At 33.7% G+C, this 26,885-nt stretch overlaps 1 protein-coding gene across 1 annotated transcript in view; it reads right to left on the reverse strand.

The window, feature by feature from the left end:
- LOC139694120 (hydrocephalus-inducing protein-like) overlaps positions 1-26,885 on the reverse strand; it is a 95,847-nt gene that overhangs the window by 40,965 nt on the left and 27,997 nt on the right. The window contains exons 14-21 of the mRNA XM_071592550.1: positions 24,693-24,929; positions 23,683-23,896; positions 18,781-18,914; positions 13,780-13,933; positions 12,376-12,626; positions 3,679-3,896; positions 3,094-3,285; positions 1,598-1,794 (exon numbers count right to left, since the gene is read on the reverse strand). Coding sequence (XP_071448651.1) covers positions 1,598-1,794; positions 3,094-3,285; positions 3,679-3,896; positions 12,376-12,626; positions 13,780-13,933; positions 18,781-18,914; positions 23,683-23,896; positions 24,693-24,929 — 1,597 coding nt within the window. The remainder of the gene's footprint in view (positions 1-1,597; positions 1,795-3,093; positions 3,286-3,678; positions 3,897-12,375; positions 12,627-13,779; positions 13,934-18,780; positions 18,915-23,682; positions 23,897-24,692; positions 24,930-26,885) is intronic.

Consider the following 26,885-nt stretch of genomic DNA (forward strand, 5'->3'; position numbering starts at 1 on the left):
TAGCTATTCATCTTCCAAATAAAACATTATTAATATTATCACTTTTCCAAGTGCACCTCATTTCTCGTGGTCCTGTGACCTAACATTATAGCCCTTGGTGAAGGTGCCAGTGTATTAGTACCAAGGATTTGTATCATATGTAGTGATACCAAGTAAAAATGCCTAATTTTCTTGCCCTAGGTGAAAACTCCTGAAACTTTTATGATACCAATGGCTAGCCAAAAACAGAATTAAAACCTATGGATAGATAACCAGAATTTCCTTGGATTCTTGTTCTAGATAATATCAGTTAGGATTAATGTCCTAAGTACAGGAACCAAGGTATGGGTACCTAGTTTTATTACCCTAGATGCTAACTCCAGATTGAATAAAATGTTCACTTCAATGCTCAATTTGAATTAGAAGTGTTTTCAATTTGGGGAAAAGAAATTTAATATATGTAAATTTTTCATTTTATATTGATGAATAATAAAAATATTTGTTTCATGTTGAATGACTCAATTATATGATGTAATCAGCAACAAGATTTATCGTCTTATATCTAGCGAGAAATATTGAACATTTTTTATTCAGAAAATGTATTAATTTCAACAAATTTTAACTTTATATTTGAATAAATTTTAAATCAAACTTGATCTTTCAATAGTCACATTAAACTGAACTAATTCAGAAAATATATAATCATCAAATTTATTTTTCAATGAATGATAATACCTTTTTCAATAAATGAGGATTCATAAGTGGCACTGAATAATAGAATAACAGTATATATTTGACTTAATTCACTAATTTGAAAAGCACTTAGTCTGAAAATATTATAAATAATGAATAAAAATATAAAATTATTTTAATAACTTAAGTGCATGAATGAAGTGAGTTAGTGAATTTGGGCACTTGAGGCAACTTCAAAAAAACAATTCCCTGTTCCCTTACATATGTATTTCAGCCTCATAGCAGTGAACATTTAATTTTAAGGCTAAATAATTTGATTTGGAGTATTAGATGTTATGATTTCAAGGAAATGTTACTCTGTCAGTTGAGTAAGATATTGTGACTCAGGATTTTTATTCCCTAAATGGAAACCTTTCTCTGAGCACATCAAAATTTAAATGTCAGCTAATGTGATGAAAGTCTTTTTGTGTTAGCTCAAAATTTTCTTTTTACAAATAACATAAGTGCTTAAACAATACAACACAATCAATATATTCAGACTTAAAAATATATGAATCTCAAATGCCTATAAATTATAATGCAATGTATTTCATTTCTGTATATCACACAATGTAATGAAATGGATGCATTTATATTGATAATCAATTTTATTAATGATGACAAATTTAAATATCATAAATATATATATTAATAATTTTACAGCTAGAGTCTTCAAATAAATGTTTTTCATGTGCTATAGAAACTTGGTAAGTACAAATTGGTGCATAATCAATAATAGTATTATGGCATAACATGTGCAATTTAAAGATACAGACTAAAATAACTGCCTTGGAATTAAAATTACGTTCAATTAAAATATAATAATTACAATACTATAAGGTTTTAACCAAGTGGATTGCTTGCAAATAATGTAATGCATACTTACTATCAACTGAATCAGTGGATATTATGGACTGAGCATGCTTTCGGGTCTCTTTAATGAGTATATCAGATACCCAAAGGTAAAAATCTTTATATTCCTTTGAATAGGACTTTCCAATGGACAGTGCTGGGATCATTAAATTGTCAGAGTTGTAATACTGAAGAAGCAAACGAAAAGTTCTCTCTTCCTCATAAATCTGCCTGAAAGACAATCTTAACATTAGAGAAAGAAATACAACCTGATGCCTGCATAAAATCTAGAGCATGTGAATAAAATAGGATCTCCTCAAGAATTAGACCATGGACCAGAACCACACAGGGTTCTGGGTTCAAATTAAGGCGATTACTAAAATAAGCCAATTTCACCCAGATCTTTAGTGACACTTATGACCTTTCTGGGAGACCAAAAGTGCCTGGGGAAAAGAACTGGCCTCCTACCTTCCATTATCAAACTCACCTTTGGATTAATTACTGAAGTAGTTTCAAAAAGTGAGTTGAGTTTCTAATAAAGAAACCTCTAATATTATGACAACTGGCCTCAAATTAATTTTTACTTAATTTGAGCACAACAAGATAATCCCAGTCCAGGCAAATGATTTTTAAAAATTTGATTTTTGAAAATTTTGCATTGTAATGTGGATTAGTAGATGACTGCATTTAAAGTTACTGTTGGGCAACTCCAACATTTTCTTAGAATTTGACAATAAGATAATATTTAGAGGGTCCACATCTCCAACAAATTAAGCAATTTATCAAATTTATTATAGCTTCAATGATTTTAATATCCATCTTGATAACTATCATTATATGTAGCATCTAAAAGACACATTACAGAAGAAGAATGTTAAATTCATGCCTTAGAATGTGAATTTTCTGAAGACTTTCAACATGAGTGCTCAATGTGTTCAGTTTTCATTAATACACATAATTGAATTCAAAATTAATTTCATTTAGGTTAAGGGTAAAATAGCTACAACTGTAAAAATTACTGAAATAAAAGCATGAGGTTTTAACAAGCACAAGGTTGAGAGCATGAACTGATAAAACATTTGATAAACATGATTAAATTCAAAACATTTTGGAGAAACACAATACATAAAATTAATGTGATGAAAGGACTTTTACGTAAAACGTGAGCATTGAAAACATGCAGTTTAAAGTACAATGTACACCCACACTACAAAAGTAAAAATTTAAATGCACATGTACCATCAAGTTAAAAACTTGGCAGGAAAAATAATAATGTTAGGCAAATAATCAAATTTATCCAGTTATTCTCAATTGAATTAATTTGACAATTTTTACATTTATCAGACCTAAGGTATGCACCATATACAATCTTCTTTCATGTAAACAATTGTCTTTCATCTTGTTTTTCTTATAAGTCCTATTTCTACTCATATTTCAGGTTACATAGACCTGTCAGGGTTAGAACTCTTAAATCAAATGTTCCTTGTGCGTAAATATAATAAAAATAATGTACCATTAAAACCTTCCAACTCCTTCAACTCCAGGGCATGGTGAGCTTCAGGCTCAGGGCATTTTTTTATGAGGTACAACATTGGATCCTGGATAAAAAGGTAATTCACGTGCTGGATATTGTTTAGCGGTGTTGCACTTCGTATGTCTTGCATAACTTCGTAACACTCGCAACCACAGCTCTCACAGAATATTTGATTTGAGCGTGCAGATCTGTTGTGATGCACCCATAGGCTCATCAAGGCATATCCCCAGGGAGAGATACTTACTGCCCATAGCATGTATAACATTTGTAAGGAATTCATTGAGTGCTATAGATGTTTATTTACCTTTTCTAAAACCATGTTGTTGGTTTGAAACAATCATTAGCTATTAACTGAAAATGCTACTCATTAACTCAATAGATTGGTTGTTTATATATAGTGGTAACTTATTTGTTCACCATTGCATAAATATATGATAAAGTCCTGCATGGAGCCAAGATACACGTAACTAAGGTATGGACCAAATTCTTTTCTTTGTGAATAAACTTCCATGAGTGAGTGATTTCCTCCCAAAAATAATTTAAAGATGTTAATAAGAAAATATGAATATTTCAATACTTACCCATCAAAAAGGGGAATGAAGACCTCAACTGGATATTTGTTGATGTTCGTGATAAAAATGGAAGCTTTACTTCTTTCGATGACTGGAATAATGGGAGGTATATTAACATCTAGGCTGTTAAATCTTAGACCTGGATCCAATCCAGTCCCTTTTAAGGTCATTTTAATTTTTTCTGAGTTACCTATCATTTCTATTACCAGGTCAGCTTCAAATAGTCCCTAGAAGAAAATAAAAAAAATCCTAATTAATTTATGAATATAAGCACAGTAGCCTTAAAGTTATATAGCTAATCACAGGTGGAATGACTAAAAATATACCATTACATTATGTAGCAAGGAAATTTAACTTTAAAAACTCACCTAATTTGAGTAAGGCTCAAACTTGTCTCTATGATCTCTCAGTTTGGCGACCTTTTTCTATTTGACTAAGTTGTTGACATTACATAATAATAGCTAGTCGTATTCCTACTGATGATAACCCATGCTCTTTTGGTATGATAATAGATTTAGACATAGGAGTTATTATATCACAAATGAAATCTTCAAATAATTTAGGAATATTAAATCAAATACATTTAGTTAAACGATTACAGTCATTTAATTTTTCCCCAATCTTATACATTTGCGTGACAAAGCATTCTTCCCAATTTTTAGGAATAACATCGGAATTTTATGAGGTATTAAACAAGGTGGTCTAAGGTTAAAAAAGAGATTCATTGAAGGGTTTCAAAAGGACAGGTGGATTACTATCAGGGGCGATATACCCTAGTGAATATTCAGATTGTTTAGTTCACACAGAACCTTGCTGGGATATGACACAATGCTACCATTTTAATGTCTTGATCATAATAAAAATCTCTCTTGATTATTTTGGAATCACTAAAACCAATGGTGAGGAATAGAGGAAGCAAATCAAAAAAATGACCAAGATTATTTAAAATGGAATCACCAGTCATGATATTGGTGAAGCTAAAACTTTTGTGAGGTATTATTGAAGTTACAGAAAGATTTCATAATGGCAATAAAGAAAGCTTCCAAACCTAAACAAAACTATACTAACACAAGTCTACATAATTTGGACACACTGCTTTTAAAGTTGAATATTTAACGTAGTTTTCCATGGAGCCTGTTCTCTTAAATTTCTCATGGTAAGTCTTTATATTTGCTATCCACAATTTTAGCTCATTGCCAAACCACATAGGATGGTTTGCATTGATAGGTTAAAACTTTGGGACAAAATATTAACAGCACAATAAAGGTCATCAAAGTTAAGAGTTGCAACTTCAGTGGGTGTACCCTGAAGTGGTGAGTGCAAATCAGTACTCAAGGTTGCCTATACTCCAGGAAACTGATTTTTCTATAATTACTGGCACATATTTGGCAAAGGGTTTTATTGAATTTAAACTTCTCAACTTGCAAACCAGCTCTCAACTTCTATCAACTGTGCACACAAGATAAAATCTACCCAACGCCTACATAATAACATCTGCATATGTTTTGATGAATAATTAGACAATTCAGAATACACAGTCGATGAAATTATGTAAATGATTATAATAATTATACATCCATCGTGAGCCGAAATTTACATGAAGAATAAGATAAGTCAAAAAATACAAACATATGTAGGCACAAATACAATGCATGAAATACAGAATGAGCTCTTCAGTATATCACAATTATAATAATACATTATTTTTAACAAATTAAAAAATATAGGGCATTCAGAAAGCACATAATGACAACCAATGACCATGAGTCTTTTCAAAGATTGTTTGTTATCAGTATAAAAATTCTTCAGTACTTAAGTATTTTTTGCCAGTAATAATGATTTTCACTTAGTTTGAAATGTACTAATATTCTTGGCATATTTTATAGATTTGGGTAGATTATTATTTAATTCAATCCCTGAATGGAAGGGCCCCCTAATGTACAACGCTGCTGCATGGCATGATAAATGAACATCCAGTCTCGGTATAGTTGCATATTCATAAATCCTTGCATTCATCATTTTTGGATAATAATGGTTTCTAAGAAACAATACAAGAGGATCACAACAAAAGAATACAAGGGTGAAACAAGTATAAACAAGGTAAGGCTGAAATTCTTAATAATTTCAAAAAGGGTTTATACGACTCCCTCCTTGGTACTCATGCCATGAGCCATATTACTTCTTTCTGTAATATGAAAACCTTTTTGTGAACTGGGGGTGATCCCCAGAAGATTACGCCACAAGTAAGATGAGGCTGGAAATTTTGGAAGTACTTCATTTTTAACACTTTAAAGTCCAAAAATTCCACAATATTATAAAACAGACCAGCAAAACAATGAGCTCATACTCCTCATAAGGAGATAGTTCCCTGCTGCCTCCCAATTGCAAATGTACAGTATTTTACTAGTATGGAATAAATGTTTCATTAGGCAGTTTATTGTTCATTGGTAGCCACTTACCAAATCACAGCGCTTTGAATGACTTCAAACAAATTTTCAAGCATCTTACCAGAGGATGAATTTTTATGTTACATACTATTAGTACACTCTTACTCCTGAATATAAACATCATTTAAATAACAGGGTCATTTTGATAATACATACAAAATATTTTCTCAGTTTCAAAGAGAGAAATATGGTCTTACCCTGAGAGTAGGTTCAAACATAACCTGCAACACTATTACTTCTCCAGGTTTTAACGTTCCCTTTTTTGGTAAAACAGTAAAAGGATTCACCTGGTTTTCTTTACTATGGACATTCTTTTTTTGAGACTTATTGTGAGCCTTCATTTTAGTCTTCAGAGCAGTCATTAGATGCAATATCCAAGTACATTCAACCCAGCCTCTGCATCAGTAGAAATGGAACTCATTAGTTCTTGTCTTTATTTGCAGCTACCTGTATAGTTATGTATCTAAGATTTTACTAAAGGAATTCTCACAATGCTTTTTAAGACAAAAGAAAAAAAATTAGAAGGGAGGAAGGGATAGAAAAATATACTAAATATAAAATTTTAGAAAAATAAATAATTATAATAACAATATAAGATTCTCACTTGAGTGGGTTTGTGAAGTACAGTGACCCACATGAGACTTGATCACTCACATACACAAGGTTTATAATACTCCTAGTAATAAAACGTCTTTATTGGGGAGAGATTGAGACTAGATAGTCCCTTCTTCTACTTCCCTAGCTTCAATAGGAAAAAATCCTATTGTTTCACATGCAATAAAATGCATTTTCATGTAAGTTCTTTTGATTTTAATTTTACAAGCTTTTTAAGATAATACTTTAACTTTAAAGAACGATGTCATATGCATGGACTTTTCAATTGTTATCATAAATTTTTATTCACATAATTTATCACGGAAAAACTTAATTTAATATAATACTGTTATCTTAATGTGCTATGTATTTGTCGTGCATATCACATAGATTTAACTTTGTATTGTATTAGTAGCAGCCATTACAATCTGAAACAAGCTCAGTTTGCCTATGTCAATGATAGAGATGGCATGTGATTTGGCATTGAAATTTCATTTATGCCTGAACAAATCATCAGCCAAGGCCTAAGTAATGCTGTAAGAGGGTTAAAACGAGTATACTCTTCCTTATAGCAGCACTTTAAAATGATTTCAAATGTTAAAAGAGAGAAGACAATTTCAAAGGAAGGTGGACCTAGAGCTCTAGTTCCTGCTCTAATGGAAATAAACATCAATAATGTTTGTTGTGAGAGACGATTATCAAATAAGGTTAAGGGCACCGTTAGAAATTGTGACAATCTTATTGGGTATCACCCACAAGGTGGTAAGAAATATGTACATGATATGCATATACTATATGTGCAGTGGGTTCCATGATACTACCCAAGAAATTGCTACTTCAGAGGGACCTCACTTAACAAGCACCTCAAATAACAAGTAATTCTCATAACAAGTAATTCTCATAAGAAGCAAAATTTATTTTTTTCAAATGACTTGATTAATATGCAATATTTTTCATAACAAGTGATGAGGAGAAGATATTTCCCAGACTTTTTGCACACCTGATGTTTCAGTTTGTGTTTAGCACTTGTTCTGTATCATCTTAGTGTTGCCAGTGATCACACCTGTTTCCAAACTTGTGTTCAGACTTATTTTTGGCGATATTTTGTACAAACTTTAATTATATTTTGCACATGGTTTTAAAAATGTCATCAAAGAAAAAAATACAAGAAGATAGTCAAAAAATAGTAAAAATAACCTAATGAGTAATAAAATCATTGAAAAGCTGGGCGTGTGTGTGAGAGTGGCTGATCTAGCAAGCACATTCAATCGGTCAACATCACCGATTTGTACTATCCTCATGATCAAGGAAAAGCTTAAGGAGAGAGATGTTGCAAAGGGAGTGACAAGAATATTCATTCAATAGTTACATATTCTTGACAATGTTGAAAGGTTGTTTCTCATATAGATAAACAAAAAATAATTGCAAGGTGAGAACAATATACTAAGGAGAATATCATCAGTAGGAAGATGAAGTGATTTCCGTTGAATTTGTTAAGAAGACACCAGGATCATCAATGGCTGAGGAAGAAGTATCTAAGCGAAGCTATAAGCAATTTGAGAAGTTTAAGAGAATAAGGCATCCAAAGGGTTCTGAGGCATGGAGAAAGAGTGAGCTCCGAATCAAAGGCAGTAGGGAATCAAGTGGCAGAGTAGGCGGAAGGGAGGAAGAAATCAAGGGAAAGAGAAGAAGAGGGTGATTCACAACAAATGGTAAAAATGAGAGTTGATTGAAATTATGCACTATCTTCTGAAGTCTTTAGATACAACTATCCATTGAAAATGTACATTACAACTTATATTTTTCAAAGAGTAATCACTAATTGAACAAATTCAAAGAAAATTTCGTATTTATAATACTATAACAAGTCAGTCAGAACAGCATATCAGTAATGATAAACAACATTTACTTCAGAACAATGGAAATATGAGACTATTATTAAGTAGCTATTTGAATTAATTTCACTATGGGCAAAAATGTCCTTATACATTTAATAACACTTCATGCTTTTGATGAGGGGAGGAATTCTACAAAATGAACTACGTGTACATATTGAAACATCAAAATTCTACATTCCACTTTAAGAAGTATCTTGATGAAGATGCCTGAGTAAACAAAAGTAATAATCAGCATTCCTAATATTACTACCATCGCTTACTGGAGCTTCAAAAATTCCTCCTGCATCACTACCAATGAAATTCTAAACAAAATATTGATTATAATAGAATGGGAAACATTTGGCACCCCTCTTTTGGCACCCCTTTGCAAATAGAAACCTCTCAGATGTAGATGTAAGTACATCTAAGCCAATGGAAAATGTGCTAATAATTATGCTCCAATGATCCCAACTTGAGTCTTTAAACAATCTGCATTACGGCTCATCTAGAACTTGTACCCATATGTCTTGCAACTCTACACAATCTACTGTACAGCTGACCCCAGCATTTCCACCCGAGATAAATCCTATCTAATGATGCAGTCAATATACTTGGTCATTTATTACCAGCTATTAACAGGACTGAATCCAAGAACAGCACAATAGCCAGTTCCCAAATGTCCAACAGTAAATAGCAGGCAAAAGGATGAAGGACTACTTTCTTCTCCCCTCTGAAATTCCTCAAATCACATCTACAGACAATTCAATATGCCCTGAGAGTTAGGGTGCTCGTTTACATGGTTTATTCCTTAGGAAAACTCCTTTACTCCCAAGAAAAACACCATAGGCATTACCCCTATTGAGTCTCTAGTAATCATGATGTCAACAAAATTTGACGTTTGCCAGATTTTTGGAGGGAAACTTCTACAAATGTAGACAAAAATTATTAGAATTATAGATTTGGTAACACAAATTAAGGAGCATTTATTAAACTTTGTCCAAAAGTTCCCAATTACTCTCACATAACTGGGCACATCAACTGATATGTTAGTAGCACAAGTCATACACTTTGTTATAGATGTAAAGTTTTTCCAAAACCAAAGAAAGTACAGAAGGGAGCACTTAAGCCAAATGGTTTTACTTACACATTTTGAAGAAAAACAGAATGCATTTTGCAGTGGCCACATCTCACTTCATCAAAACTGTAATTATCCTCTTCAAGTATTACAAATGGAATTGTAACTTCAGCATAAATATTTATAGGAATAATTAAACCATACACTACCTATATAGGGAAATTTATTTATCATATAATTAATAAAATTTTATCGATATATAAACATATTTATGTTGATTAATTGCTTGAAGACCATGATAAGTCCCTCAGAGCAAAAGTGGAATCATTACTTTGAGATTAGCCCACAAATTAATATTCAGGTAAGGTGAGGATACAATGAAAAGTGATGTTGAGGGTAACAGGGAGACAAGAAACAGGAAGGCTTTAAAAAGACAAGGATGGGAGAACTGGAAAGAAAGAAGGGAAAACAAAAGCTGAGAAAAAGCAAGAAGCATATATATTGGGAAAAGGGCTAAAACATTTGAAAAACATTTGGGAAAATTAAGTAAATACAGAAGGCATGAAATATTAAGTAAATAAAGTTTGGCAACAGAGTATGCAGATTCATGAACACAATAAAGGTCTATGGATCACTGAATTTACAAGAAGCTAGACTTCACTCAGTGCAGCCTAGTTGGTCCCTGCAAAGTCACATGTTAAGTTTCATATTCTCAAAATATATGGCTCAGCCTCGTAACTTGAGTCAGTCTCATAGTCCAAAGACAGTTGAAAACAATAATAAAATGATGCAGCCCGATTTCAGACTCATGCACACAAAATATATTTCTGTATACATTTACAGTTAGCATTTTACATGGTCTAAGAGAATCTTTTGACTTCAGAAGTAAAATTGTTTTGCCTCTACAAGTAAAATAAATAAGAGCTTTCTTACATTTAATATTCAAAATTGTTTCTAGGTTTACAATATGCATAAAGGTAATCGAAACTAAAATGTTCAATGTGAAACTACCGTATTTTCCCATTAATAAAGTGCACCCAGAACTTTGTAGTTATCATGAATTTGTATAGATACCGCATGCCCAGGGTTTCATAGTTATCTTGAAGGTGTGTATAGATGCCATGCATCTGTATATATATGCACGTAAAAAATGTGGGTGTAAAAATGTCTATATCGGATGTGTGTCTGTTAAAGTACGTCTATGTTTTGATTTTTTCAATTTTCATTACATAACGTGCATCGTCATTTTTCCGATCATCTGAACATTTTTGTATGGAATTCATGCATTTTCAATAGGAAAATATTGTAAACTCAAAATATCTAAAATATCTGTATAAAGATTTAAAGGGTTTCTAAACAAACTTAAGTTGTAAGAATGTCAACTAAAATAAAATAATTTGTTAAACATGAATTATATATTGTTATGATATGTCTCAAAAATCCTAATTTTTGTAAACCTACATAATCAGTTTTTGATGTTATGACAACATCATCAAGGATGACAAACAAATCACAGATAGTTACTTGTTTCAAAGGCAGAATTGGCAGTTCCATAACCAGTGGGCATCATATATATTGAGCCAATTTTTCCAGTGCATAAAAAGGAGTACCACAGTACTGCCAAATAAAAACTTTTTTCAACAGCTCCTACCTTTAGTCTGGTGAAAGAGTTAATATAGCTTGTCTAATTTTTCCATTGAAAGACAGGCTTATATTAAGAAATTTCTTTAATTGCCAAGATAATGTTTTATTATGACACTGAATGGCTCAAAATCTGACCAGATGATAAAGAGAAGTGACACTACGTCAGCAATGATTGTTTCTGGATTGAATGAGAGTCATGTGAAAATAAGTGATGTCAGTGCTAATATAATGCCAATTACAAATACAACAACTTTTAAATGCTTAAATATGTTATCCTTTCATAAAAGGAAACAATGTAACACTTACTTATGTTCAAGATTATGGGAAAAGCAGTCCTTATTATAAGTTGAATTGGATTGATGGCGAAAAGTCTTATGGCTACTTAGATTAGCTAAAAAAATGCCATATAATGTTATACTTAAACAGATATATTTTAAAATAAATTGTAGCATAAATGTGTAGGACAAAAATTCAATGGAGAATAATGGCATCATTTTGCTATCCACTGAGTTCTTTGGTAAAATACTTATTTTACCCATGTATTACCAGAACATTTTAATACCTGCAATCATTTTGGACCTATCCATAAATATCATAAGGATTTTAGGGGGAGGTAGGGTGTGCCTTTTAATTAGGTTTCCTCAGGAAGCTTGAAGTGAATGAGGAAGGAAGCTTATGGGAATCTTATTTAAGGTTTACCAATGCAATATTTTGGCCATTGCTTATGAAGAAATAATTAAAATTTTTAATTTAATCCCTACTCACCAAAGAACACAAATATTCACAATTGAACCTGTTACTTCAGAATTATTCAAGCATTTATCAACCTCTTAAAAGTCTTTCAAATCTATATTGTAAAGCACTTACTTTTTTTGAAAAGGTACCTATTGAAATGTAAATATAAGATTAGGTAGAGAGATATTTACAAATTTATCTTACTAATCTGTACAAAAGTGGGAGGGATGAAAAAAACTGAAAATGACCTTATACAATAAGGATGCCCCATTACATATTAAAGCCAACAAGAAGAGTTATATAGAAAGAACAAATATTTATAAATACAACATACGTCAATGTAGAATGTGGACTTCATGTCATAATAATTATCAGGGTATGTTTTTCTTATAGGAAGCAGTGTAATGTCTATAACAGCTATTTCCCCACTAGATATTTTCTTGTTTGAAATGTCAATTGTAAATCCTTCACCATTTAGCTTTTCTCTTATTTCTTTCCTTACATAAACCTGAGCATCTATATGACCAAAATTTTCCAATAGCACAGAGTAGGTTGTCTCTTCACCAATTAAGACATATCCCATTCCTGTACAGAAAGAGATATAAATAAAGTTCAGAATAAAAAAATTAAGCCCACAGCTCAAATATCAGTTGATTACATATTAATTGTTAACTCATTTTAATCATTGCTCCACTGAACTTATTCCTGTCAATTCTAAAAACTCATATTATACTGACATAAAAGTTACATTGCGACTAAGACATAGGATACTTCAGAAAAAATATTTAAAAAATCAAACTATAGGTAAATTACAAAAACAATTTTACATTAGAATATGCAAATGCTTAAATAGGAGCTTTGAGTGCAAGTTATTTTAACACAGCATTTTAATGATTAAGCATAATCTCCACAAAAAAATAAATATCTATTCTCTTTTTTGAAAATGGAAATGGTCAGCACATACATGACATTTAGAATGGTTGCTCTTTAAATCAAGGAAGCTCAGGCCAAAGTGCATGTAGTGAATAAATGGAAAAGAAAGAATGAATATAGAAGTCATTTAAGTATAGGTATAGCAATAACAAGTAAGTAAAAAAATCAAGAATGCCTCAAAAGAGAATTGTAAGTTATTTTGGAAAAAGATAAACAGGGCAGCATTAATAGGGTAAAGGAAGGAGTGCATTAAAGAATTAGTCATTAGCCAGTTTATGACAACTTATTTCTTGCATGTCTACCATTATTAATTTCATACATGTCTTCCTTAATAGCTCTTTCTGCATACCTTTTCCTCACCAAACGTCTTCATTGTGTCTTTATATGTTATTGGTAATCATTCATTATTTTTAGTATTTTCATTAGACTTTTTTTTGTATCATTCATTTAGAACTTATACGTGCATTATTTTATTGTTTGATTTGACCTTTATGATTATCTTATCCAATCTTTTCCTTTAAGCCGCCCTTTTTTCCCTGACTTGCAGTCACTGAAAAGCAGGCTCCTGCAATAGGCTCTATAGCTTAATGAAATGTTTTTGCCAGGATCACATTTCTGACCGCTAGCAGACTTTTCTTCCAGTTAAACAGCTTCTTTGTTTGATTTTGCTATTATCTGTTTGCTCCTTCCACCATTCTGGACAAAACTAACAAAACTCCTCCTCTTCTAGTTTTGCTTCCCAATTTTATATCTGTATTGAATTTATCTACTGAAACTACATTATGTATCTTAGTCTATAACTTACTAATAGCGTAAGGAGATCCCTTCAATCCCTTGATAGAAGTGGCCCTTTGGGCTGATAAATATTCCCAAGCACACCATGGGTTCTCATGTATAAATTGCTTAGCAAGCTCCCGTTCTATAGCCAGACAGATATCGGCATTACTTGGGAATTCATCCTGTAAAGAAGGCAACAATATCAGTAGAAAAATGTAGAGGAGGGACTAATTTCACATCTAAAAGGTTAGCATTATTGGAAATATGTCAGAATGTTTTTCATCGATCATGATAAATATAATGTAGATATTAAAGAGAATAACACCAACAAACACTTGATATTAAAAAGTAGGGATACAAAAATACCACAAAATTAGCATGAGCATTATAAAAAGAATACTACAATTCTAGTGAAATGGTATACATCTTTTTCACTACGGAATGTAACAGAATTGAACCCATCAGTGTGGACCAGGTTTGTTTACAAAGAATGACACCCATTTTTGGAACTCACTGCAGAGAGAATCCAATTGTGGGCCAATGCCTAGAGAATTAAAACCAGATTGAAATCTCTTATATAAAAGGCTTGATTTTGTTATTGTAGCTGAACCCAAGCATACTGCAAGAATGAATAACATTATCATCATCATAAAATTTCTGAGATAAAATGAGCAGTGAATTCATCCTCGAGGGGAGGTAGGGATAAAGTCCACGTGGAGGAGGCAGGGGTGAATTTCTCCGTGGAACTACATATGAAATATACTTGCAATGGGTTTGATTTCAGTTCAAACTCTAACCAAACATTGAATACCCACAGACCTGTATTAATTTGTTATAATAGTCCAAAACTCCTGCAATGAAGATTATCTCACCGCCATTTTACCGTAGAAGGTCAGATGCAAGGTTTTTAAAGAAATGATAAAAGATTTAATGTTCTTTGAGATAAAGAGCATGAGTCTAGTTGTGTGTCACTTACAGTGAGAATTTAGTAACAGTCAAAACCAGAGCAAGAATTGAAGTATTACTTGGAACTAAGATGCAGGAACTAGCCCCAAATTTTTATAAATAGTAGTTTGATTTGGAAAATGGAAATTTTTTAAGTGTAAGAGTTTTGAAAAATGTCCTTTAACTTATCAAGAGTACTATTACCATAAAAACTTACATCAATATGAATGAGGTTTTTTATTAATTGTTTCCATACACTAAATAAATGAATTTAAGAGAACATAACTTCTACAAAGCAAAGCTCAGTTTTTCATTAACGCTTTTCTTCTCTTTGATGTATAATAGTAACATTTACACATCACAACTTCCTAAGTAAATCAGCTGCCAAATTGCTATTTCCTTCCAAAAGCCTGAAGGGTACTTTATTTATTATTACAGTATTTATATAAAATCATACAATAAACAATATATTATTTTGACAGAATTCCAAATTCAAGACAGAATTTACCCCGTACAAAGTCAATCCTCAATTGATATCCTTACATTTCTATTTCATGACTTTAATATCATACTATTTTGATATTAATATAGAACTGAAATAATAGCTTAGATTTTGTCTTTTTGGGTTATTTTGGGGAACACATAAATGGAATGGCTGTAGTAGGCTACAAGCAAACGAAGTGGTATGCAGGAAAATTACTTATGTGCCAAGCACAGACTTAATACACTGGCACATGTTTGACGTTGATTTGGATACATTTGCACATTTGACCCCAAAACCCTAGGACCCATGAATATTCCAGGATTTTCTACAATCTGCCAATCCTGAGATTCAATTCTGATCCTGGAAATGAATGCTTCTGAATATGCAAAGAACAGAAATCCTGGGATTCATTTTCAATTTATGAGACTTTTTGCAAGGCCAAGAAAAATAATTTCTTCTCCATCCCAAATGTTTCGGCTAGTAATGTTTCACAACTGAAAATAAAATATTATGTAGCGACTTCCTTATTTATTAAGTTGTACGGAAATTTCAAATCCTGAGAAAATCTTATGAATGTGTCCTAGATCTCAGTATCCAGTGGAATTGAAATCCTGGGTATACAATTTATTTGAGAATCAATCTCTTGATTAGATTTCTTGGTAGGTTCAGGCCCTCTTTCATATGGCCATTACAGTACTACATTTCCTATTTTTAATAATGATAATGTCATTTATTAAACATCATATAAGACACACAATTAACCATTCTGTTATTTGATATTTATTTAATCATAATAAAATGAATGTATAAATTTTCATTATTACTACTAAAGGAACAAGGATAATACTTATAAACATTTTTGCAGGCTTAATTTCCACTACATTCTCAGAACCTGCTTGGAAGGGACTTTTCCACAAGCTCCCTAGGTATGCTAGGATATTTTATGGAAGTGGTAAAAATTTTTCAAAAATATTGCAGTTTTTCTTGAGACATACATTTTATTTGGTAATGAGGTTTTATAAGGTGAAGACACCAAATTTTAAGCCATTCTATATTTTTGTTAACCATTTGATTTGTGTGAGTTGTAAGTTTGTTGTAAGTGTTTGTCAATTAGTATTAGTAAGTCTATGTAAGTTTTTGATTTACCATGCATGCAGTTTAATATATTTTAACAATATATATTATTATTATTAAGTAATCTACTGGTTAAGGCAGGTTTAGGATGGACACAACTACTGAATACATATCTCATAAGAAAACACAATCCAGCAACCTACTCTACATCAATTCCCTATTCATCTCTGAGTACTTCCTTCCTCCCTTCATCCCATCAAGCATCCCCATCCTATTCCTGCCCTTTCCTTATTTGCCTAGCATTCTCCCCTCAATTACAGTCTTCAACATCCCACTGCTAAACAATATGCCCTTCATCCACTTTTTCTGCTTCCTTCAGAATTCTTCCAGCAAACCCCTCTCCTCGCCCACCATACCTAATACTTCCTCATTTGTTTTCATTTCGGTCCATTTCACCTTTTCCATTCTTCTCCACACCCACATTTCAAAAGCCTCCAATCTACATCCATCCTCCTGCTTCAATGATCACATTTCCGTGCCATACATAGCTACGCTATATATCAAAGTTTTTTCGAGTCTTTTCTTAATATCCTTACTCATCGTCCCTGTCATCAACTCCCTCCTCCGTGTGAAAGCCTCTTTGCCTAGCACAATTCTTCTCCTTACATCCCTACTCCTTTGACTGTGTTGGTCCAAAACACTTCCGAGATACGTAAACTGTTCTACCTGCTCTAGTTTTTGCCCTCTTATTTTAATCTTTAGCTTAGCCTTTTCTTCCTAGAAAATCACATAACCTTTGTTTTATTAATATTGATTCTCATCCCATACCTGTTGCACTGAACTTCCAATTCACTAAGCAATGCTTAGAACCTCTTGGCTGACTGACAAACTAAAGCTTGGTCATCAGCAAACCTAACTGATTTCACCAATTCTCCTCCAACTTTCATTCCTACCTCCAGTTCTTCCCATGCCTCATTAATCATTTCCTCTGCATACAGGTTGAACAGCAACTGTGATAATGGGCAAAATTACACCTCTTCCTAACACTGCCCATCTGGACTCCCCGTTTCCCACCTGCACCTGGGCAGTCTGAGACATGCACAGGTTGCGGATTAGCCTCATGTCCTTTCAATCTATTCCTATTTTCTGCATAATACTGATTAGTTTTTTCGAATTCACTCTATCGAACGCCTTTTCAAAATCTACGAAATGGGCAAATACTTCCTGATTGTATTCTATATTCCTCTCGGCTAGTGACCTCATTACTGCAATGGCATCATGCATGCCTCTTCCCTTCCTAAACCCAAACTGATCATCCCCTAAGTAATCGTTTGCCCTACTCTCTATCTTTTTTTGATAATCCTGAGAGCAACTTTAACAATCTTAGCTGCATGGGTTTCAAATTTATTGTTCTGTCGTCCTCACATGATGCAGTCTTTACCTTTTTTGGAATAGGAAATAACACTGATCTCACTAAGTCTTCTGGCCAGATTCCTTCCTCAAAGATGCTATGAATCAGTCCATTTACATGTACACTCTTTCTCCCACAATTTCTTAAACCTTTTAGTAGTTAGGTCGGAATGTTGTCAACCCCCATGCCCGTATTTGATTTCATCTCCCTTAATGCTCTTTCTGTCTCAGAGACATGTATGCCTGAGCCTAAGGTATCTTCATCTACGTCACATTCTCTTTCTATGTCCAAGCTTGTTGACCTAAGTTCTTTTCCAAGCAATTTTATATATTCCTTCAATCTCTTTTGGATATTTTCTGTTTCAACTATTACTTTACCTGACTTATCTCTAACTGCTAATACCGATTTTCCCTTCTTACTTCCTGATAGTGTTTTAACTTTTTTGTACAGTGCACTAATTGTACCCTCCTTATCTCTAACTGTTCACATAGATCTCCCTTTCTTACTTCCCGATAAAGATTTAACTTTGCTATACAGGGCACCAATTTCACCCTCCCTCAGCAAACTTTCCATACCCTGGCACTGCATTTTCCACCATGCTTCTTTTGCTTTATTTGTTGCCCACCTCAATTTATTGTTTAATTCTTTGTACTTCATTTTGCCTAATTCTGTATTTACATTCTTCCATTTTTGCCGCTCATCCATCTTTGTAATCATCTCATCCGTGATCCATGGTTTCCTAGTCCTTCTAGCGTTAACAGTTCCAATAGTGTCTTTGGCGGCTTTAGACAACCCTTTCTTGATACTTTCACATATTTCTTCGATAGTACCCAGCACTTTACCAGCATCCCTGATTTTCTCTACAGCCTGCTGATACTCCTTCCTTGTCAATCCATTTAATGCTTCTACATTTCATTTCCTAACCTGCCACCCCGGCCTTATCTTTCATTTCATAACAACTAAATTTTGGTCAGAGTCTGCATCTGCTCCCAGGAAGATTGATTACACTGTTTGCAATTACTTTGCTTTGAAAAACAAACAAATGTTAAATTTTTCAAATGCTGAATAAATATTACGATTATCATAACATCACATTTTTTCAAGTTCAAAATTACCTCAAATGAAATCCAAACCCAGTTCATTTCATGAATATTTTCAGGATCTGGAGTGAAAAACATTGTCCAATCAATACTATGACTGGTCTTGTCCTTCATCCAGTCATCTCCTATACATGATATACCATTGTATTCTGGAATAGGAGACCATTCTTGACAAAAGCAAAAACTGAGGTCCTGTAGTAAATAAAATATTCCCATAATATTTAAATATATACCAGAGACATAGGGTTACATGCATTGGACATTCTATAATTTCACAACACATAATAGACAGAGGAACATATACAGGGTTCGTCCGGAAAATAAGTGTACTGATTTTTTCCCGCCGCTCCAGGTGCGCCCAGCACCGCTCTGACGGGCTGTGATTGGAGGGGGGTATGTTGGCAAGCGACGCTGAAAAAGGCAGTCGGCTCTGAGCTGTGGTGTAGTGAGGAGCTCTGTTAACGCGAACCTCCACGCTCGACCCACGTCACGGAACGCGATGCCGAAGTTTTTGGAGCAGCGTTATTCCATCAAATTTGCGGTAAAGCTTGGGAAATCGTCAACCGAAACTGTCGGTATGATTAACCAGGCTTACGGGGAGTTAGCCATGTCCAGAAACATGATCTTTCGGTGGCACAAGATGTTCGTGGAGGGCAGAGAAGAGGTCGACGACGAACCACGGCCTGGACGCCCATCAACGACACTCACCGACGAAAATGTGCGAAAAGTTCGCGATGTACTGAACTCTGATCGTCGTCTTAGTGTTCGGATGATAGCAGAGCAGTGTAATGTGCCAAAAACAATAGTGCACGAGATTATTAGGGAGCAATTACAGATGCGAAAAATGTGTGCAAAGTTGGTGCCGAAAGTGCTCAGTGATGATCAAAGACTCAATCGTTTGGAAATCGCGACACAACTTGCGGATCACTGCAAAAATGATCCACATTTTTTAGAGAACGTTGTTTCGGGTGACGAGACGTGGATCTTTGAGTACGACCCGGAGTCGAAGAGACAAAGTGCGGAATGGCACACCCCATCATCACCCCGTCAAAACAAAGCTCGCATGAGCAACTCTCGGATCAAGGCGATGCTCATTGTCTTTTTTGACAAAAGGGGAGTCGTCCACTACGAATTTGTACCTGAACGACAAACTGTAAATGCTTCATTTTACGTCCAAGTGCTCGACAGGCTTCGAAAACGAGTCGCCCGCGTCCGGCCAGCGATCAAAAACATCTGGCGGCTGCATCACGACAATGCGCCGTCTCACACCGCGCTTGTCGTGTCGGAATTCTTGGCCAAGCACGGCGTGGCAACGCAGCCGCACCCGCCCTACAGCCCGGACTTGGCACCACCGGACTTCTTTCTGTTCCCGAAGATAAAGAGGAGTTTGAAAGGAACGCGATACGGGACTTTGGACGCCGTCAAAGAGGCCGTGACGACGTGTCTTCGAGAGGTTCCCGATGATGCCTTCGCGGGAGCGTTCCAGGAATGGGAACGCCGCTGGAACAAGTGTATCGACTCACAAGGGTCCTATTTTGAGGAATATTAGCTTAAGATATGTAAAAGTGTAATACATTTTTTTTCCTGAGCTCAGTACATTTATTTTCCGGACGAACCCTGTATTATTCATGGAACTTGAAAACTTCATTCACATCATAAGGCCACTTCTCAAGAACGAATTCATATATCTGCCTTTAAAATAATAACAGTGATATCATGACTTCTAAATGTGATGGAAGAGCATTGTATAACTTAATACACTTTACTTTGGGTCTCCAGAACAAACTTTTTTATTGCACAATAGGCAAATTACTAATTTTCTTGTGGTTGTGATTATGGTAATTACCATTATTTACAAATAAAGTAATGTTTTCTTTCACAAAAGCTACATCATTGAAGACATATGGATGGCACAGTACAGGGTCAAAGTTTTTTAGTTAGTGGCCAGCAGTGAACCTTATACTGAGCATTACACATAGACCTTATAGCTTTCTTCTGAATTTGAAAAATCTTGAGAAACTGGGGAGAACTCCAGAGGACATTACCACTTGAGAAAAAAAGAATAATAATGAACAAAAATAAACAATCTAAGGTCATGCACAATAAGAGAATGTTTGAGAGCCAACAGCATGTAAGTTCTCTCCAAAAAAAGATGAGACTGTTTGGATAAACACTTGATTTTATTTTAAAATGCTTGTAGTCCACGGCATAAGTTTATGGAATTTGCATAACATATTGAAATGAAATGAAATTGTTAACTTTTCCACACACTTTATTTAAAACTTGACCCAGGTTTTGACGTTGAACGTCATCATCAGATGGTCCTTATAGAAGTGAACTTGGTATATATACCTTCTGAGTTGGAGAGGGGAGAGTTGATCAGAGAGGGAGGGTGGAGGGGTAAAGAAGTTAAAATGTAGGTGGAAGGAAAAGAGAATTATATCTTTTGGTGTCAATCATTGACTTAGAAGGGTGGTAGATCTAGGAGTGGAGAGTGGGAGAATTTTAGTCGCAAAGTCACTTTTGTGGTCACTTCCGAAGAGGTGCTTCGCAAAGAGGGATGTTATGTTCTTATTCTTTACACATATTTTGCGTTATTTTATCCTCTCTTTATGTCTCAGAATAAATATTGGATTCTGACATTTATTTTTATTTTTTATTGACATTTTGACATTTATTCTGACATTTATTTGTTGGATTCTGGCAGAATTCAATATAAATAAGGAACTTAGTGTGATTAAAATGATAGCCAATTCACAATGACTATCCAGAACATCAAATAAATACACTTCACTGAAAGAAACTTACAAAAATAGCCTTAAGCAACATTTATAGCCCCAAATATTTAAAAGATCCTCCTGCAATATGGCAACGAATACTCTATCTAGGGAATATTTCTCAAAAAGAATTGGTGTATGTTAACACCAATGGTTATCCATTTCTCAGTTCTTCATCGCTCAAGATTTATCCAGACTGGAAGTGCTTGTACCAATGAAAATATTTTGCCCAACTCATAAATTCATTGCTGAATGCCTCTGGAATCATTGCAAGTTTCAGTTGAACTTTTCTGAGGTTAAAACAAAATTCAATGCACAAGGGCAACTTCTGTAACACCTGCATTCTCACCAACACACAAATTTGTACAGCAAGTGTGTGCAAGCTCAGATAGGAATTACTGTTGTGCAGAGAAAAGTCCAGATAAGACCGCAAGTAATGAGTTGTTTTACTTCTAACATACACCACTAGAAGGCAATACCTCACTGATTATGATCCATCAACCAGTTCACATATAGAATGACCAGTCTCATATTTTTATGCACAGACCTTGTATATTACTAATTATATGTATTACACAACATTTGCAAATTTTTATCATACATAAAGATGTTGATAATGCAACAATATTAAGTTAGTGTATCTGATATCATGAATTAAGATAAGGCATTCAGACACATGGCAGCAGTATGAAAGATATTATTTTAAGCAATATTATATCTAGATTTTAATCATTAAAATTGATTGTGAAACGTCATCAAATATCTAAAACAACGTGACAGTTCTATGCTGTCATTTGGCTTACCACTATGAACATTAAAAAAATATTATTATGTATTATGATTGATATATTTAGTTGAGACTGCATCCTTAACAAAATATCATTTCAACTGAATTTAATTTAAGTGTTATAGTAATGTTACCTTGGGAAGATGTAAAAACACTTGAGGTAATAACCCACATCCAAAGACATTGATGTGAATAGGCTCCATGGCAGGTATACATAGCCAGCAATCACCCATAAAATGACCAAATTTTCCAGGGAAACAAGAAACTTCTATTACTAGTGTTGAATGGCCTTCAATTAAAATTAATAATATTAATTAATAACACAACTAGGATAGTGTGCACGTACAACAATGAAATTCTGAATAAAATAATTTCATTGAAAATATTATTTTGAGCTTACCTTCTACATAGCCTGAACTGGGTTCCAATTCAAATAAATTAGGCTCTTCATAGAATTGGGATTTTGGTCGATTGAAATAATTTTTACTGAAATCTATCACATATTTAAATCCGCAATCTCCTCTATTGGTTAGTTTTATTTTGTCATTACAAACCAGGCAAAATATCTAAATAAGGTTGAAGTGGCAAGGAATAACATAGAAAAAATACTCTTATTAACCTTAAAAGTAACTCATTAATACTCCAGTTTTATCCCTGAATATAATGAGATGATCTTCCAGTCTTTAACGCAAATTAACAGGCCCTAGGCAGTTAAAACAATACTAATAAATCACTAATTATTAAATAACTACTACTCGGATAGTAAAAAAATAATAATGTATCGTGACTTGAACTACAAGCATGAGGGTGCTAAGATTTACTCTTCAGCTCTTATTTTAAGAAGTTAGGACTGAAATATGACACATTTCAATATTCCAAATGGAATTAAAACAAAGCAGCAGTGTACATATTATTTTTTGTAAATTTAAGCATGCTACAAGTTGTTCCAGAATATTTTCACTACAGGATCATGAGTTGTTAACAAACCTGTTAAGAAGTGATTTTACAACAAACCCTAGATTTGCTTGGAAGATGCATGCAAAAATATGCAACATATAATGAAATAACCTCAATTGGAGCCATCACAGAACAGTGGAAATTCCAAGGTTAAGCACACAAGTAAGTAGACGAGAGATGGAAATAAAAGAATATAAACTTATTGCGTTGAACACATCACATTCTAATTTACATAATAAAAATTTTATAAAACTCTGACTCTGAATCTCTTGAACAAGAAAATAAATTAAGAATACAATAAAAACATTTACCTAAGTATATAATGATTTGTTCTTTCACTGAATCAAGATACTAATCAATAATATCATAATAAACTAAGGATTGCCTCAGGAATACTTGCATTTTCTTTGAACTTAATAAATGTTTTATCCAATGAATATGAAACAGGAAAACTTTTGCCAGCTAGAAGAATTATTTCTGAAGCACCACAGGTTACATCAAGAGTCAGTGTAGCAGATGCCTTAATCGGTACATGGCCTCTAAATAATATAGTGGCATCCAACGATTGTTTTGGATTCAATATGCCATATTGAGGTATAACATCAAACACCTATTGAATAAAAATAATAAAATGCATTAATATCACTATTAACTTCATTAATTTTCAATAATTGGTAACAATTTTTAACATTGACACCACATGATCTTATGAGCATAAGTGCATTCTGAAGGTAGACGTGATTAAAGAGATATGAATTATGCAATGAAGTAAAGAGAATGTCTCACCAATCTTTCATCTCGCCTTGAAAAATTAGCATTTCTATTACCAAATACACTTAACAACCACAATCTTTTTTTAAATCTGTTTTTGAAATATGGCCCAGTACAAAGTAACTTTCAGAGCCAAATTTTTCACTTTGCTAGCAAGCATAGGTTTTTGCAGTGATTCTTAGGTTCTGTGTTGGCTTTTGATGCTAGCTTTAAGTACAGCATTATGAGTCAATCTTTCTCTCACATCACAGCAAGTATCTTCACTCCAGAAGACGTTTGCAAAAATACAAGAGGAATGTTGGGCTAAAATGCTACAAATGTAACCAAACTCAAGAGTGGCCACATCATTTGCCAGCAAATTTGAAAATCCACTTGAAACCCTGAAGAAGTGTTTTTTAAACCTTGTTTATATAATGATAAATGCTATGTAATATGGGTAATTTTTACCTTACTTTTTCAATAAATTTTCAATTTTTTACTTTTAATAATACATACAAGTGTTATGCTGCCACTCATCACAATATTTTGCAGGACTGATGAGGGGGCATAATGCTGCCATTTTATACGGTGGCACTCAGGGCTGAAAGCCATTCATATGTATAATAAATAGCAATACTTCACTTAATTTAACTTACCCATGACACTGGAAATATTTGTGTATTTTCAGACAGAAATAAACTGATGTATTTTTCAGCATCTTCATCCTCAATATTGTCAAAAATATTAGTCAAATTAGACAAATTTATTCTTCTAAGAAAATCTTTCTTGGCTTGTTTTACATCTCTCACTAGGGCATCAACCATATAACTAGATAATTCATCTGGATCTTCATCAGGGAAGTTACTCATTATTGATCCTGCTCTATAGTAGCTCTGAAATGACATTACAGATAAATAATAAAATGTTCTTAATCTGAAGCATGAACCAATTCATAATCTTGTACAATGAATTTCAAATTTAAAATACCCAAAGCACCATTAATTGTCCTATAATTCACATGCAAAATACATGAGTGATAGTGAGACTTATTCATGGTACCCACAGCGGTCATTTGATTACTAGAAGTGATTCAGCATCTGCAGAAACATGAAAATACTGAATTTGCATCTCTATTTTATGACCAAGCACACAGATTTGGACTGTCTCAGCCTAACTGTTCATTATTTCCAGGCAAATATGTATTTATTTTGTTACCTCATTGTTTTTTGTGGGACAGTATTTCAGTTGGTCTAAATACCATGGTTGGCCCTTGCTCATAGTAGTTTTTATGGGAGGCGACCGACAACTGAGGCCATTTGCGCCATAGGGGATGGACAGGAAAGGATGAAGGGTGGAGAGAAACCCGGCATTGGCATTAGCCTACTCTTTACAAAAGGCGCCAAGGGGTCCGCAGCTTAACGTCCCATCCGACAGACAGCGTACTCACTCAAAGTGCCCTCCACAAAGCACCTCAAGTAGGGATCGAGATACCTCTGAAAAATATTCAACACCGCTGGGATTTGAACCCGCGCCCTCTGGGTGGGAAGCCAGTATGTTAGCCCCCGCACCATCTCGATACCCCCCTTGCTCATTAATGGATTTGAATGAAAAGTCTGAAAGTCTGCATTTTTCAATGGATTTTGTTTTTGAGATCAACAGCTGGAAAAGGCATTCAATACCAGCTATATCACCAGCATAAAAAGGCCAAAGTGGCATTGGTATCAGAGAAAATATTCTGGTGTCCCTTGCTTGGATCATAAAAGACATTGTTTCTTTGCTTAAGTCCATCCTAATCTCAGTAGGATATTAAAATTGGTAAAATCAATACTGTTTTTAAAAATGAGATTAAATAGTATTGTTCTTTAACTTCCTTTCTCACGAAAAACTTTAAATAAGTTTTTGCCAAAAGTTAAGGTCTGCTGTGGATTATTATAATGCTCAAATGAAAAAACATCTGTCATCCACCATTGCCACATATTTTCACTTTCACTGATTAAATGACATGAATGTGGACTTAGCCATTTATTTCAATGTTTGTGCCTGTAATCTATGTTCATTGTCAGTCAATTGAAAATATGCAAGAATTAGATTTGTTTACTGCCAGATAGAAATTACAAAAATATTAAGCAATGGCCAGGATCCAAGCAATGAAAAATTATGGGCATTTCAATTTGTTCTCGTGAGGTCATTAGTTGAGCAGTTTGTGTGGATAAAAGCTTTCCATGTCTACTTTTATTAGCATTGCATTATCAAATGTAGGTAGTAGGTAATATTCCACAGGAAACATGACTACAAATATAATGCAACAACATCTATCAACCTGAAAACATTTTAAAACTGGTATTTACAAGTTGCAAAAGACAAAAAAAAAAATTCAGTCATTACATTAACATATATTACATTATCAACCCATTTAAAAATGTTATGTGAAACATCTAGCCAATGAGACACTATGTCGAAGGTATCAAACTAGTGTAGTCACTGAGGTTGAACACCAACATGTTTTATGCTTATTACAATATGGCAATCCATGTTATGAAAATCCTTCCAAAAAATAAAAATGGATGATAATTTATTATAAACAGTTTCCTAGGGGATATCCTTGCACTTATGACATAATGTAATATTTTATTCATCCAAGTTTACAAATAATGAGACAAAATGCACTGTAATAATACTGGTAAGTGTATAGGACATGTAAAGCAAAAAGAGTTACAAAAACAATGATAATCCATTGATGATGTGAAATATCCACACAAATGCCGATAATATTGAAAAAATCATAGGAATCAGAGCTAATGAGTGATTATCAAAAATAACCGTTTGCTATTACAAGAACTTGATGTCGC

This window comes from Hetaerina americana, unplaced genomic scaffold (assembly GCF_022747635.1).
Source record: "Hetaerina americana unplaced genomic scaffold, ioHetAmer1.1.p SCAF_5, whole genome shotgun sequence".
In the NCBI taxonomy this organism is placed as follows: Eukaryota; Metazoa; Arthropoda; class Insecta; order Odonata; family Calopterygidae; genus Hetaerina; species Hetaerina americana.